Source organism: Ciconia boyciana, chromosome 1, assembly GCF_034638445.1.
Source record: "Ciconia boyciana chromosome 1, ASM3463844v1, whole genome shotgun sequence".
In the NCBI taxonomy this organism is placed as follows: Eukaryota; Metazoa; Chordata; class Aves; order Ciconiiformes; family Ciconiidae; genus Ciconia; species Ciconia boyciana.
The window spans coordinates 74616715-74630288 of NC_132934.1; the positions used below are offsets into that span (position 1 = coordinate 74616715).

Here is a 13574-nt window from a genome sequence, read left to right on the forward strand (position 1 = left end):
CTTTGTTCGGAGACATTGACCTAAGTTTTGCAAGGTATAGATGGCATATGTTAGCAGAGGAAAAAAAGGCTTTCAGAGATGTGTTCAGAAGGGTAGGGTATAAAAGGGACATAAAAGGGGAAAGGAATATATGCAGAGAACATTGCTTTATGTTGAAGGAGGTGTGGAGAAGAAGGCTCTCACATTAATGAAGGCAAGTTTGAAGATGCTGGAACCAGTTTTGGTTTCCATTAAAATTAATGAGTAGACCTCTATGGACTCTCACGTGAGGAGGATTGTGTGTATGTTCCAGGAAGTCACAGAGTTTTGCCATTGTGCTGCCAGTGAAAGTCATTAGGACCACCTTTGTGAAAAATACTGTCTTTAAAAGAAATAAAGATATGAGATGGAAGAGGAGAATAGAAAGAGAATTAGAAAACAGAAAACAATTGCTTCATCCCTTATAGATGGGAAAACTACTTGAACTGTGAGTTAAAATAAGTCATATCGTGAAGGGCATTTAATATTTGGTTACTATTTCATTTCTTACAACAATTACTTTATAAAAAGTCAGGAAATTAATGGTCCTTGTAAAAATTGAAGATTTTTTCAAAAGACAGCTGTAAAAGAACAAACAATTAAAGGTAATCAATACCATTGTTATTAGGAAACCTATGAGTACAACACTTCTCAATTAGGGAAAAACTGTATTTTATGTTTCTCTCCTGCAAACTGATCTTTGTTCGCTTCAGCCTGTAATCTTGGTTTATGGTTTATGGATAGGCTTTGTTCTGGGTGTTTTTGAAGCATTGCATGCCTTTTTAAAGGTTTCAACAGAAGAACAAACAGCAATGATCTCAAAGAACAAAGGATTGTTCTTTCTTTCCATCTTTATTTTTTTCTTTTTTAAGAAAATAAATAAATGTTTCATCTCATTTTTCTCCCCTTTCAGGAAGTTGATGGCAATAAAGTGATGTCTTCATTTGCCCCGCACAACTCATCTACCTCACCCTTGAAGGCAGAAGAAGGTGGGCGTCAGAGTGGAGAATCATTGTCCAGCACAGCCCTGGGAACCCCTGAAAGGCGCAAAGGGAGCCTAGCGGATGTTGTAGACACCCTTAAGCAAAGAAAAATGGAAGAGCTCATCAAAAATGAGCCAGAAGGTAAGGCCTGGGAAACTGGCCAAAATTTTCTGTTTTCTTTTCTCCAGATTCTTCGGATATGTATACTTTTTAATCTTCCCATTTTCTGCTCCATTTGCTTTTTCTTGCTAGCAAAATCAAAGTAAAGAACTCATAGTTCTTGTCTATATTAGAGATAAATTTCAGCAATATCCCATTACAGCTAACATTTTTAGCTTTTCCCAAATGTGAGCCTTTGTCTGACGCAGTGGTCTTTTTGTCACAGTTGCAATAGACACAGCAACCTCCTCAACATGGGTACAATGAACACTGTAATTTTAACAGCCTGGGGGTCATTTACACCACTACTCCCCCCTCCCCTATTTCTAGAGCAAAAAGAAGTGTTATCAGCAATGTCAATTTTTTGGTGAAATTATCTAGTAGGCATGTCATTATTTGAAAGGTAAGAAGTTAAATTTGGAATTCATGAAAGCTTTTGTCTGGAGCATGTCCTATCATGTCATCCTCTGTTTATCTGTAATGCAGGTACTATACAAACAGACACAGTACAGGCTTTCTCTGCATTATGTCTGGCCAGCAAGTTTCAGCCTTGGCGTATAGGTATCATCTCTGGAGAATCAGTTTCTTTTTGAGACTGTATGTCCAGTCGGTGACGATGCCACTGGTGCTCTGTGGGCTGAGACTAAGACTGAACATCTCGCCTCTGAGAAGCCACAGAACAGCTTTCCTTTAAGTAAGATATTCAATTCCTGCCTGTTTGGGGCAGAGTCAACCCCCTGACTGGAAGGTTCTCACTGTGTTCTCCATAGGTACCCCACATGCATATTTACAGCTAGATTTCCAGGGGACTGCGAGCCAGCTGATGTTGTGTGAACATACTGAGCCTTATTCCCTAATGCACAGTAATAAGACTTCATTTTCATTTACACCCGCCTATCCTTTGTAGAAATCTATTTCAAATGTTTAAAAGCATGGCGCTCAGAGCCCACCTCAGTGTTGAAGCATTAATTGACAGCACCTACAAGAAAACTTTAGGACAACCTGCATGCTGGAATGAAAATATGGATGCAAACACAGCCACCCTGTCACATACATGAGCATGACAGGATTGTAAATTAGTCTTCTCTTCTTCACTGGAGCACACAGTAAGGGTCTGCTGAGAAACAAATTCTTTGTCTAAGCATTTTTTTGAATACTATGTGTAATCATAGCATTTCGTTTTGCATTTACGTTGACTTAATGGTCAGTGCCATGACCTACCTTGTGCCTTTGAATGGAAGAGATCTTTCCTGTGTATGGTATGGGCTGGAGGGGGAAGGAGACCAGACTTTTATATTAGAGAGAGGAAAGAACAGGGGGTTCTGGGCAATGTATAAATACTCTGTTGAGTATGAGGTTGTACAAGCTGCACAGACTCCATTAAGGAAAGGCCACAGATAGACATGAGAATGGTTACAGAGCCTGTGCATTATCTCAGCTCTACTAAAATGAAAATATACAGTACAAAAAAAAAGACCTACAGCTTTGTGAAGAGATTGGGAGAGAGAGGAGGGGGAGCAACTGAATGTTGGGCTTTGCAAATGCATGCAACAGAAAATCTTTTCTTCCCTCTAGCCATTGTTCTATTGTCTTTCAAAGGCCATTAAAATGAACAGCAGGTTGTGATGAAAATTTCATTAAGCCCTAGTTAAATCATTATGAGGGTGCCATATTCATGTCTCTGCTTACTCCCCATCCAGGAAAAAATGAATAGGAAAGGTGTTTTTTTTTTTTTCCTTTCTCCTTAAAAGCGAACTAACAAAAGTTCAGAAGTTAGAAGAGAATGGGAAATGGGACGTGAAACAAAAGGAGGCCAGAGAGGTGAGCTGGCTAGGAAGAAAATTAGACTTGCATAAGAGCATTGAAAGGTGGTGAGGGGCAAATACATCATTTTGACAAGTCTCCCTCCCCTTCAGCCAACATGATTGTTTTTAGAGTGGCTAATTAAAAAATATACATTTCTAGGTGCAGAGGGCAAGACTGTTCTTAGAGATCCTCCACAAATATGAATCTCTTTCCCTAAAAGAAGTATGTACTACTGCAAGTACAATGTCTTCTCTGTATGAACTCCACCAGAAAATCTACTTATTGTCATGTCTTCTTCATGTAGTGCTAAAGTAAACTTGTCAGTCGTCACTGGTTGCTAGCCAGGTAACCAGCATATTAATCATAGGATCATAGAATACCAGGTTGGAAGGGACCTCAAGGATCATCTGGTCCAGCTTGCCTTTCTTGGCAAAAGCACAGTCTAGACAAGATGGCCCAGCACCTTGTCCAGCTGAATCTTAAAAGTGTTCAATGTTGGGGAATCCACCACTTCCCTGGGGAGATTATTCCAATGGCTGGTTGTTCTTATTGTGAAAAATTTTCCTCTTGTGTCCAATCGGAATCTCCCCAGGAGTAACTTGTACCCATTAGCCCTCCTCTTTTCCATGTGACTCCTTGTAAAAAGGGAGTCTCCATCTTCTTTGTAGCCACACTTTAAATACTGGAACATGGTGATAAGGTCTCCCCTAAGCCTTCTTTCCTCAAGATTGAACAAACCCAGTCTCTCAGCCTTTCCTCATACAGCAGGCTTCCCAGTCCTTTGATCATCTCTGTGGCCCTTCTCTGGACCCTCTCCACCCTGTCCACATCTTTTTTGCACAGTGGGGACCAAAACTGAACACAGTGTTCCAGGTGTGGCCTGACAAGTGCTGAGTAGAGTGGGATAATGACTTCTTTATCTCTGCTGGTGATGCCCTTGTTGATGCAACCCAGCATCCTGTTGGCTTGCTTTGCTGCAGCAGCACACTGTTCACTCATATTGAGCTTGTTGTCCACCAGGACCCCCAGGTCCCTTTCCCAGCCTGTGCTGCACTCCTGGATTATGTTTTCCCAGGTGCAAGACCTTACACTTGTCCTTGTTGAACTTCATAAGGTTCTTGTTAGCCCTCTCTTCCAGCCTATCCAGCTCAAATGAATTTCCCTGTGAATAAGGTAAGTTACAAGTGGGAATCTTTGGTAGTACATGTAGGTAACAGTTCAACAGGCCATGATCACTGTGTATTTCAGTAATAATTTTTAGTCTTGCTAGTTCATGGAGCTTTGTAGGAGAAGACCAAGAATCTTGGTTAAGCTTTGCTGCATTATGTCAACAACAATAATACAATACTTTATTTCTCTTTGGGAAGAAAGGGAAACATTTGCACCAGTAGCTGAAGTTTAATTAAATCAATTTCCTGTGAATCTTTCAAAGACCAGATATGAGCCAGATTCCCATTTCTCTATGTACTCAAAAGTTTATATATTATTTAACTTGTACAATGGGCTGTGTTTGCTCTGTTTTTATTATTTGAAATTGTCTTCTGAATTACTGTGGGAAATGTGCTTTTGAAGCATTCTTTCAAATGGCCTGTTTCTTCAAAACCAGAAAAAAGAGAAGGGCTTGGTAGACAACTTTAGGTCTTGATCCAAACCTCATATCAGTCAGGAAAAGGACTTCTCTTTTCTTAAATGGGTTTTGAGAACAAGTGAGATACTCCAAAATATTGATAACAGGTCTGACTGTTTTTAAGAAACTTTATTTATATAAGGTAAATGGTTTTCTTAAATTATGTTTGTTAGAAACTAAGAGTTAATACTTAGTAAATTTTGTCAGTAAAGGACAAGGATTTTTACAGTGTTACGAAACATACCGCTCAGAGTGCATGAATGCACATATGTATGTACGCATATATGTACGCATATATGTACGCATATATGTACGCACCTACATGTACCCACACATGCTCTGACAAGGGAAGCATCACTGTTCATATAAATGGTTTCCATGTTGATTTGTTGTATATATGCCCTTGGTTAACGTCCCCCATAGGAAGCCACGCTACCTATTCATTCCTAAGAACTTTCCAAAAGCTTGTCACTTTCTTTTCCTCCTTGCATATGTGTATGGTTTTGGTTTTCACAGGGGTTTATACTTAGCTCTAAAGCTCCATGCTCTTTTTTTTTCCCCCTAAACGTGCCATTTTACTCTTGCTGTATGAAAGTATGTATGAAAGATTGACAATGAGTCATGCTGACACAGAGACATAGAGTGTTTCAGTGAATCTAAAACTTGTGGAATTTTACTCGTTGCTAATACAGTGCTCCTTTTTCTTCTCTCAAATTCTGCAGAAAATCCTTACATGCAGCTGTAGTATTAGGCCCCCAAAGGCATAAACCTATTACTGAAGTCACACAATGTTATTTTATATGAAACATTCTGTCCTTTCTAACTTGAACTTCAGGAGTCAGTCCCCTTTTATTCCTGGTATACAATAATGAAGATAATGGAGTGGGTTTGGAGAAGCCTTATATACAGTGACAGACCTCAAGCCCTTGCCCTGAGGGTCGTCTGCCGACCATGGGATTTCTTTTGCAGCTAAAATCATTAGGCGAATGAGATAGATACAGGCATGTTTTTCTTCTGTTTTCTTAAAGCATCAGAGGATGGCAGAGACTCTCTGTCTGTCTGTTCTCTTCATTTGTAGAAATGAAATGGAAATCTCTTTGAAGTCACTGAGCTTGACACAAGTTCATGAAAGCAAAGACCAAAGCAGCCACTTAGCTTTTTCTTGCACTATTAATGGGATTGGATTGCTGTATTTTAATTTATGGCCTGTGCCTGTGGAAAATTAAATCTCTGCAATCTGTGTAGCCTTTCCTCTGAACGTACAGCTTGGCTTCTGGAAAAAAAAAATAGGCAAACAAGTAAATTCTCTCCTATTTTTAGAATAAGCCAGAGTACTCACCAGCTCTTTACATCTCCTAACTTTTAATTAAGAATCAATCTTCTTTTTCCCTTTTGGCCGTATATGTTTGTAACAGGTTATGTATCTGTCTGTTTGTCTTTAAAACTTACATACTGTATCTTCTGAGGCCAGATCTATGTTATTGTACAGAATTTGTAGGAATTCCAGATAAAAGGGATCATACGGGCATCTACCTGACCACAGAGACTGCACATATGAGCGTATGCATATGTGGGTACACTCGTTCACCTGCATGGCTCATTCTTCTATAATAAGGACCTGTGAAACTCAATTTGGTTTGGCCATTTAAATGAATACTTTGAATTTTATATAAATACATGTACGCAGATATACATATATAAAGTGCATATATTAGACATATATATTTAGACATATATATTCAAACATGCACACACAAGAATTATGTATATATAGTGTTTAATATTGTTCCTACTCCAAAATTTCTATCTTCTAGTCCTTAGGTCTTCTGAGCAGGAACAATTAATCTCAAGCGTTTAGTAAGCAGGTAATATATATGTTTGTAGGGCTTTAACAGGCAATGTGAGTACTAGAGCCTCGTGTATTATAGTATGCTGCGATACTATAAGTAATTACTTTGTCGGAAAGAAAGGGATGAGAAAGGCCTCTTGGGCATGATTTTTGTCTTCTGAACATCCCCCAAAGGCTATTTGTGTTTGATGTTTAAGTTTACATTCTAAATCACAGCACCTGTTCTTGTGGTAATTTAAATGGCTGTTGTTTAAGCAGTTCTGTAGTCTATAAAAGTGAACCATATTGAATTCAGGCTCTCTAGTTGAAATAAGATCCCAGAATATCTCCTAATATTGTCAAACTTTTGATCAACTTATCTTGTAAAGAAATCAAGAGGTCTCCCTCTTCTTAAGCCATAAAGTCCAAAGCAGACCCTTAATGGGCACAAGAAGGGAGGCCTTTGAAATGCAGACTCCTCTTTTTAAATCACATCTGATGAGATGGGAAGAAGTAAAGTGAACAGATTCAGGAAAAGCCTAAGGATACTCTAATTGGTTGAAGTTTGAATTTCTTTTATTTGGTTCTTTGCTGTCCCTTTGACAAAGTACGTGTTGAAGAGGCTTTGTAATGCTGTTCTACTGAAGGACAAACAAGGATACTTTGCAGCTGAGTACTTTTAAGTTTTGTTCGTACACTCCTGCTGCTGTGGAAGGATGCTTCAAGTGCATTGTGGTTCCATGTTCATCTATGCAGTCTGTCACCAGAAAATTTGTCTTTCCTTGTAGAGCAAGCCAGCATCAAATTTCCATGCACTTCTTTCAAGGACCCTGCCATATGGAATTGTGCATTCATATACTGCTGATAAAAATAAAAAATAATTTAAAAAAATTTAAAGATGAAGTTTATGAAGTAGGCCTATGTGAAGAGAAGGCACTGTTAAATGCTGCAGTGGCTTAAACCTTTATTAACAAGTGCTTTAACTCTAGAACAGAGGTAGCCTAGTTTGAAGCCCTGCCAGCTCTTACTTGCTCAAAGTGAAGTTTATTCATTTGTCACCTTCAGTTTTTAAGTGTTTTCCTTCCTAATAGTTTAGCCCGATAGTCATGGTTTATTTCAATGGATGTTTTCAAAATTTGCTTAGATTTCCTTCCAAGTCTCTCTTGCTTACATCCTCAAAGGTTTGTAGCTTTTGGATTTTTCTTTTCTCTTTTGATAAAGGCATCTGAGGTGCTGATACAGCATATTAAATATAGAAGAAAGCATTATGGTCAAGTGAGAGTCAGGAAACTTTTGCTTTTGGAGAGAAGATGCAGTCCCTCTCCCCCTCCCTGTTTTAGAATGAAAGTCTTCTCTGATGGATCTCCATAATTAAAATTTCCTTCCAGGGTACATTCACTCCATAATAATGGACAAGCAGCAGCCAAAGCAGAATGCTTGATCTCTCACTTCCCATCTTTTACAGTGCAGCATATAAGAGGTTCACCAAGACCAAAATAATTATTTGGGTTCCTGTCTGCCCCTAATTCCCCAGGTAACCAGGCTCTTCAGTAGCCGTGATTGATTAATTTCAGTAGGGGTTTTCAAAACTTGCTGCCACTCTTACCACCGGATCATTTTGATGTGCCTGTTGCCCCCAATGTATTCCAGCTAGATGAGTTTGCAGTCTGCCTTCATTTTTTGCGCTCCTTTTTTTTTTTTTTTTTTTTAAATTTACCCCTCCCCGAAAAGCCATTAGCTTTCTGAGCTTCGTTTCACTCCTTGGATCACTGCTGGAGAAACCTCTGACCCAGACTGGTAATATACAAATATACACAAGGGAGTGTGCCAGCTCTTTCTGTATGCTTATGTGCCACAGCTTTTGGGGATGTCATTTATTCAAGAGTGAAGAGCGAGCCACCTGTTTCTCAGGCCTCTTGTCCCTCATATTAAAGGTTCAAGCCCTTGCTGAATAGTAACATCTTAATCTGGGCAACATACGCAACATTTAGCTGAAACCTATTTGTCGAGCTAGTGGGGTTTGTGGGATTTTTTTTCCCCTCTCTCACCCCCGAGGCGCTTGTCACAACCGTGCATATTAAAATTAATCAGACCTCCCAGGCTCGTGTGACTGTGTGGTTTAACATGAAGAAGTGGATATCAAGCATTTGCCCTAATTAAATAGGCCTGCTTGGTTTTGTTCTAGTGGATACTTGGTCTTTTTTTTAATAAGAGCTGCTTATGGAGGAGGCACGGCCAGCTCTAGAGTTAGTGGAGAGCTCACTTCAAAGTTTTCCCCACCACCTGCGCCCAGGATGCTGAGACCTGAAGGGCTCCCTGCGTTCTTTCTTAACAGCACAATTTGCAGGAAGTAAGTGGAGGGGGAAGGGGAAAATACGGCCAAATGAGCGAGAGAGCGACCAGGGAAGGAGAGGCGAGGAGCTGGGACGAGCATGTGGATTGGCTTTTTGAAGTTGATTAAGATGACCTATCATCCTGTCTGATTAGCTTTAGATCTCAGTCTGTGCCATGAGCTATTCACAAGGCTGTCTTGTGTCTTCTGTTTACCCGAAGCAAGGGAAAGCCTCTAGGATAGTAAGGAGCAACATTTGCAGCAACTCCCACTTGCTTGTTTAGCTAATGAAGTAGCCTTGTAAAAACACTCTTAAGTTTGAAGCTGTGGCTTACTTTTATTAGTTAGGTGTCTGTTTAACGTTGATATTTTTAAGGTGGTTTGAACATTGCTAGTTTTACACAAACGTATGCATCTCCTGCATTGTGAATAAGCTGTACTGGGAAGACAGAACTGCTTTCATCATCTTTTCTTCTCATACAGTTTCATTGTGTTGTGGTTTCTCCGTTGCCTCAGGAGAAAACATGCTGTATGTGTGTGATTTCTATACTGTAATGTATAAATTCAAAAAGTGCTCAAAACAGAGTAAAGAAGAGTTGGGGGCGAACCCTAAAACCCGTTAAATAGTAAGTAAGGCCTGATACCATTTAGTAATTCAACAAGTTAATTTTAGCCAAAAATAGTAGAAAATTTGGAACGGTCAACATTTTTAGACAAAATGTTTCACTGGAAATGACATTTTTTGTTTTTAGATGTTTAAGATGATTAATCTGAAAGAGAAATGAAAACATTTCAATTAGGGTTAAATAAAACATTTTGGGTCAGGTGGAAACAGCTTTTCCCCTGACTTGGTTTGGCAGCTGAAATCAAAAAATTCAAACTAGTCAAAGAAAAATGAGTTTCAAAACCTGGGAAGGTTTCAGGGGTGTTTTTGTATCTAATGACCTGAGGAGGACAAATGAGCAGTTGTTATAAAGACACTTAAATGTACCTGAATGTTGTGCACTGTGGTTTTCAGAGTAAACTAATATTTTAGTTCAGAAAAGCTTTGAAAATTTGATTTCCTCTAAATGTGCAAATTTCTATATCTTCTGAAGCCTCAGTCAGCAAAGTTTTGCAGCACCTAGGACATTTTATTTTGAAACGGATTTTGGAAGTTTATCATACTTCACGTTAGACATACTTGGCATGTCTTTGCAGCAGAAGCCTATGAGTCTATTCTAGAGGGCCTAAAAATCTGCAGTCGTTACACCCCCAGAATTTGATTTGGCTTTCTATTAAAATTCTTGCAATCCAGTACGCAGGCAAAAAGCAAAGCTTTATTTATCTGTTTCCATAACAGTTCAAATTGTTGAAGTAAAACCCAGCAGGTAGGACGATACTCCATTGATTTAAAAATTTATTGCACGTCCGTGCACTAACTCGTTGCCATCTTTCTCTCTCTCTCAAAGTATTATTGTTATTCCTATTTTATTTTTCATTGCAAACCTTGGCACAACCCAAATGTAAAGAACCATATTGACACTGCCAAGCATCTGTCTGGTGCTTGACAGCATCATAGAAACCCTTCCACTGTTTCATCTGGGTTGCTATTGGTTATTTAACAACACAATGCAAACGGTGCAGTGTGGGTGTATATGAAATGGAAAGAAAGGTTGAGGTGGGGGGAAGGAGCCCTGTACAAGTAAATACGTCTTTCATCATATCTTTTGTTTGGTCTGTTTGCTGTGTGCTATTCAGTAGTCAATAGAAGTTGTTTGACGGCTCTGCAAAAGGGTAAGAAACCTTTTCTTAAACTTTTGTTCTCCTGCGTTTGTCTCAGTCCAGAAAGTTTTCTGCTTTTGTTTTTCTTGCCTCGCTTTGTTGTCACCTGTCTGTTGTTGAAGGGTTTTTGTCGTTGCTGTTTAGCTGAAGTGACGTAAGCTGATACTTACGAAACGCTCCTTATTGAGCAGTACAGGTGAAGAGGACCTTTCGAGAGCTTATGAAAGGTTTACCATGGTGGTCTTTGGGGCAATAGAGTTCTTTCAAGCTTGCGTTTCAATTTATTTATTTAGCCAGGGGATGAAAGTAAAAAGTGCACGAGGAGAAAAATCAGTCTGTGCTTTCTGCTGAAGAATGCCCTGTTAGCACTTGTGCGACTCGATAAGGCTTTCTGAGATGTTTAGCCTTGATTTAATTCGTATTTAAGATCTCTCCTCCCAGCACATTAATATAATGTCAATGTAGAATGCATTGCATGGTGTAATTACTGAAGAGAGCAGTAGTTGGGAAAACAGACGGTAATTGAACACATGGCTGTTTATTACAACAGGACAGTGCTCCTACGCTGGTATTTAGGGCATTAATAGGGAAGAATTGATTTGTTGTTTTAAGATGAATTCAATCACTGTTGCTTAGGCCTTTGTTTGTTCAGGCCGAGTTATGCTTTGTTTGTGTTATGTGCCCAAGAGGTTTACACACCACAGCGTGGCATTAGTCATGCAGAGGGCTTGGGAGCAGAGAGCCATTTAAATGAACAAAGGACATTTTTCTTTTTGGCTCTGTTTATCTTCCTCTCTAGTTTTGTTACCCTCTAATCTATCTCCATCTCTCTCTCCCTCTTTCTCCCCCCTCCTTTCCGCCCCAAACATTTTTGATCAATGCAGAGGTCCTCCCGCTTTCTTCCTTCCCCCTCCTCTTTATTCACCCTCCTGAAGACAAATGGAGCTCTGATTGACAGGTGGCAACACGGGGTTGCGGCACAGTGTAAATAGGAGTGGCTGCTCCCAAGTTTGTGCAAGGAAGAATTGGGGGGGCTAGGGGGGAGGAACGTTCAACTTGGAGGAAAATGATTAATTTCAAAGCGAACAGAGTGGGACTGAGATGTACCGCGGCACGTCTCAACTCTGGGGGTTTTGAAAGAGGGAACGCACGCACCTTTTGTGGCTCCTGCTGGCTTGCACTCTGGTTGGGCCCTGTGCAGGCCACATCCTGGGATTTAATGAGCCTTCTGCCCTCTTCTCCTTTTTGCTGATGCGAGTCGGAGGGAGGAAGAGAGAACCATATGACCGAAGTTGAATTCCTGGTCTCCCCGTTGTGAGCAGTATGGTTTATATTTTAGGCTCATTGTGCTTGAGAGGAATCTTGTCTTGATTTATTTCTGAGTGTGGGAGAGTTAATAGACACTTCAGAATGATGTGGGCCAAATTCTGCTCGCAGATCTAAGTTCACAGCTCCCAATGAATATGGCAAGAGCTTTAAGAAGGCAACATTTGACCCAATACAGGATTTGTAAAGAACCCAATGTGAATTGGTTTTTTTATCCCTATACAGACAGGGTTTATGCCTGTTCCTAGAAAGAACATTATTAAGAGAACTGAAAAGTAACAACAACAACAACAGCAGCAAAGTCTGTGCAGTCATTAATTGCTAGAAACTCAGATTTCCTCGATGGTGAGAGACTGCTTGTGTCTAAGTAATATAGTGCATGATGAATTAGCACCCAGACTTGCCTTTTGGAGGTATAGAAAGTACTAGCTTATACAGCACAAGGAAGGAGAGCCACAGATGTGTGACATGGAGAGCCGGATTCTTCCTGTCAGGGAGAAAGAACAATTTAGGACACATGTTCATGCACTGCAACATGCAAGGAAGGATAGGAACCTCAGTTGTTCTTCTGAGCCTTTTAGCTGTAGTTAGTTAAATTACTGACTCTCTGAATAAATAATAGAAGCACAGGAGATGACAGCTAGAAGAGGATCTGAAGTCCAGCAGTGTTTTTATCCATGGCTGCCAATTGGTTGTGTGGGGGACATGCTACTTGGCCATTTCTCATAAATCTTTTCTAAATATCTAGGAATTGTAATTGCAAAGGCCCAGCCCATATGCCCAAGGGGAAGTTTCCTTCCCACCTCAAAAAAGCCAAAAAAACAGTTATTGTATTGCTCTGCCAACAAGCAAGAATGATCATGGCTAAAGATTTATATAGCCCTGAAGTTACAACTGGTGTCCAAGTACTTTATCAGAAAGGAAGGTGTCTCTCCCGACTTGGAAGTGGTTATCCAAGTGTCCTGTTTTTCCAGTACAGTTTGGAATGTTGCATTAGTTTGGTACTGTAGATTAGCCCACACAATCTCAAGGTAAATAGTCTAGAGACAAAGATCACATGAAAGAAGAAAAATCCTCTCAGTTTTGTGTGCATCCTTGATCTTTTTTTGCTAAACCTTTTTCATTTTTTTTTCTTTTCTGTTTTGCCCACAACACATATCCCATTTCAGTAACTGAGCGTCTTATCTCCCACAGGCACTGGGGGGGGGAAAAAGGCAAAAAAGTCAACAACTAAGCAGAAAAATGGTTTTAACTGTAGTCATTACTGTGTATTCACTCAAATCCTGTAAGATCACTGTCTTGTTGCAAAGTGTAAAGCACATTAATGTATTTTTGCTGGGATGTCTATACACTAGACTTAAATAAAGCAACATATTTCAAAATAGTTCCTTTTCCTTGTATGTGAAATTAATATATGAAGATGAAACTAGAGGACAGCAGGCTTTCGCTAATGATTTTCAGCTGCAACAATTCTGGATTCCACACTGAGCTCATGTACAGCCTTAATCAGCAATGCTGTTTAACTAAATATGGAGACATTTCACTGAAGATTATTTTATTTTAAGTCTTTTTTTATGCATTTCCTCTTGCTGTGTCATCTAATTGATTCACAGCTCCTGTGAAGCTTTGGGGTATGGGACGCACATCCAGGCAAAACGCATTCTTCCTTTACAACTTTGGCCAAGCCAATCCTATCTGAGTTCAGAGGAATTAAGAAGCTGTCATTGGGAA

At 39.8% G+C, this 13574-nt stretch overlaps 1 protein-coding gene across 31 annotated transcripts in view; it reads left to right on the forward strand.

Annotated features, from left to right (window-relative positions):
* The window catches only part of SOX5 (SRY-box transcription factor 5), a 721637-nt gene that overhangs the window by 495118 nt on the left and 212945 nt on the right, over positions 1 to 13574 (forward strand). For all 31 annotated transcript variants that reach the window (XM_072874906.1, XM_072874851.1, XM_072874898.1 and 28 more), the window contains one exon: positions 932 to 1142. In XM_072874906.1, coding sequence (XP_072731007.1) covers positions 932 to 1142 — 211 coding nt within the window. The remainder of the gene's footprint in view (positions 1 to 931; positions 1143 to 13574) is intronic.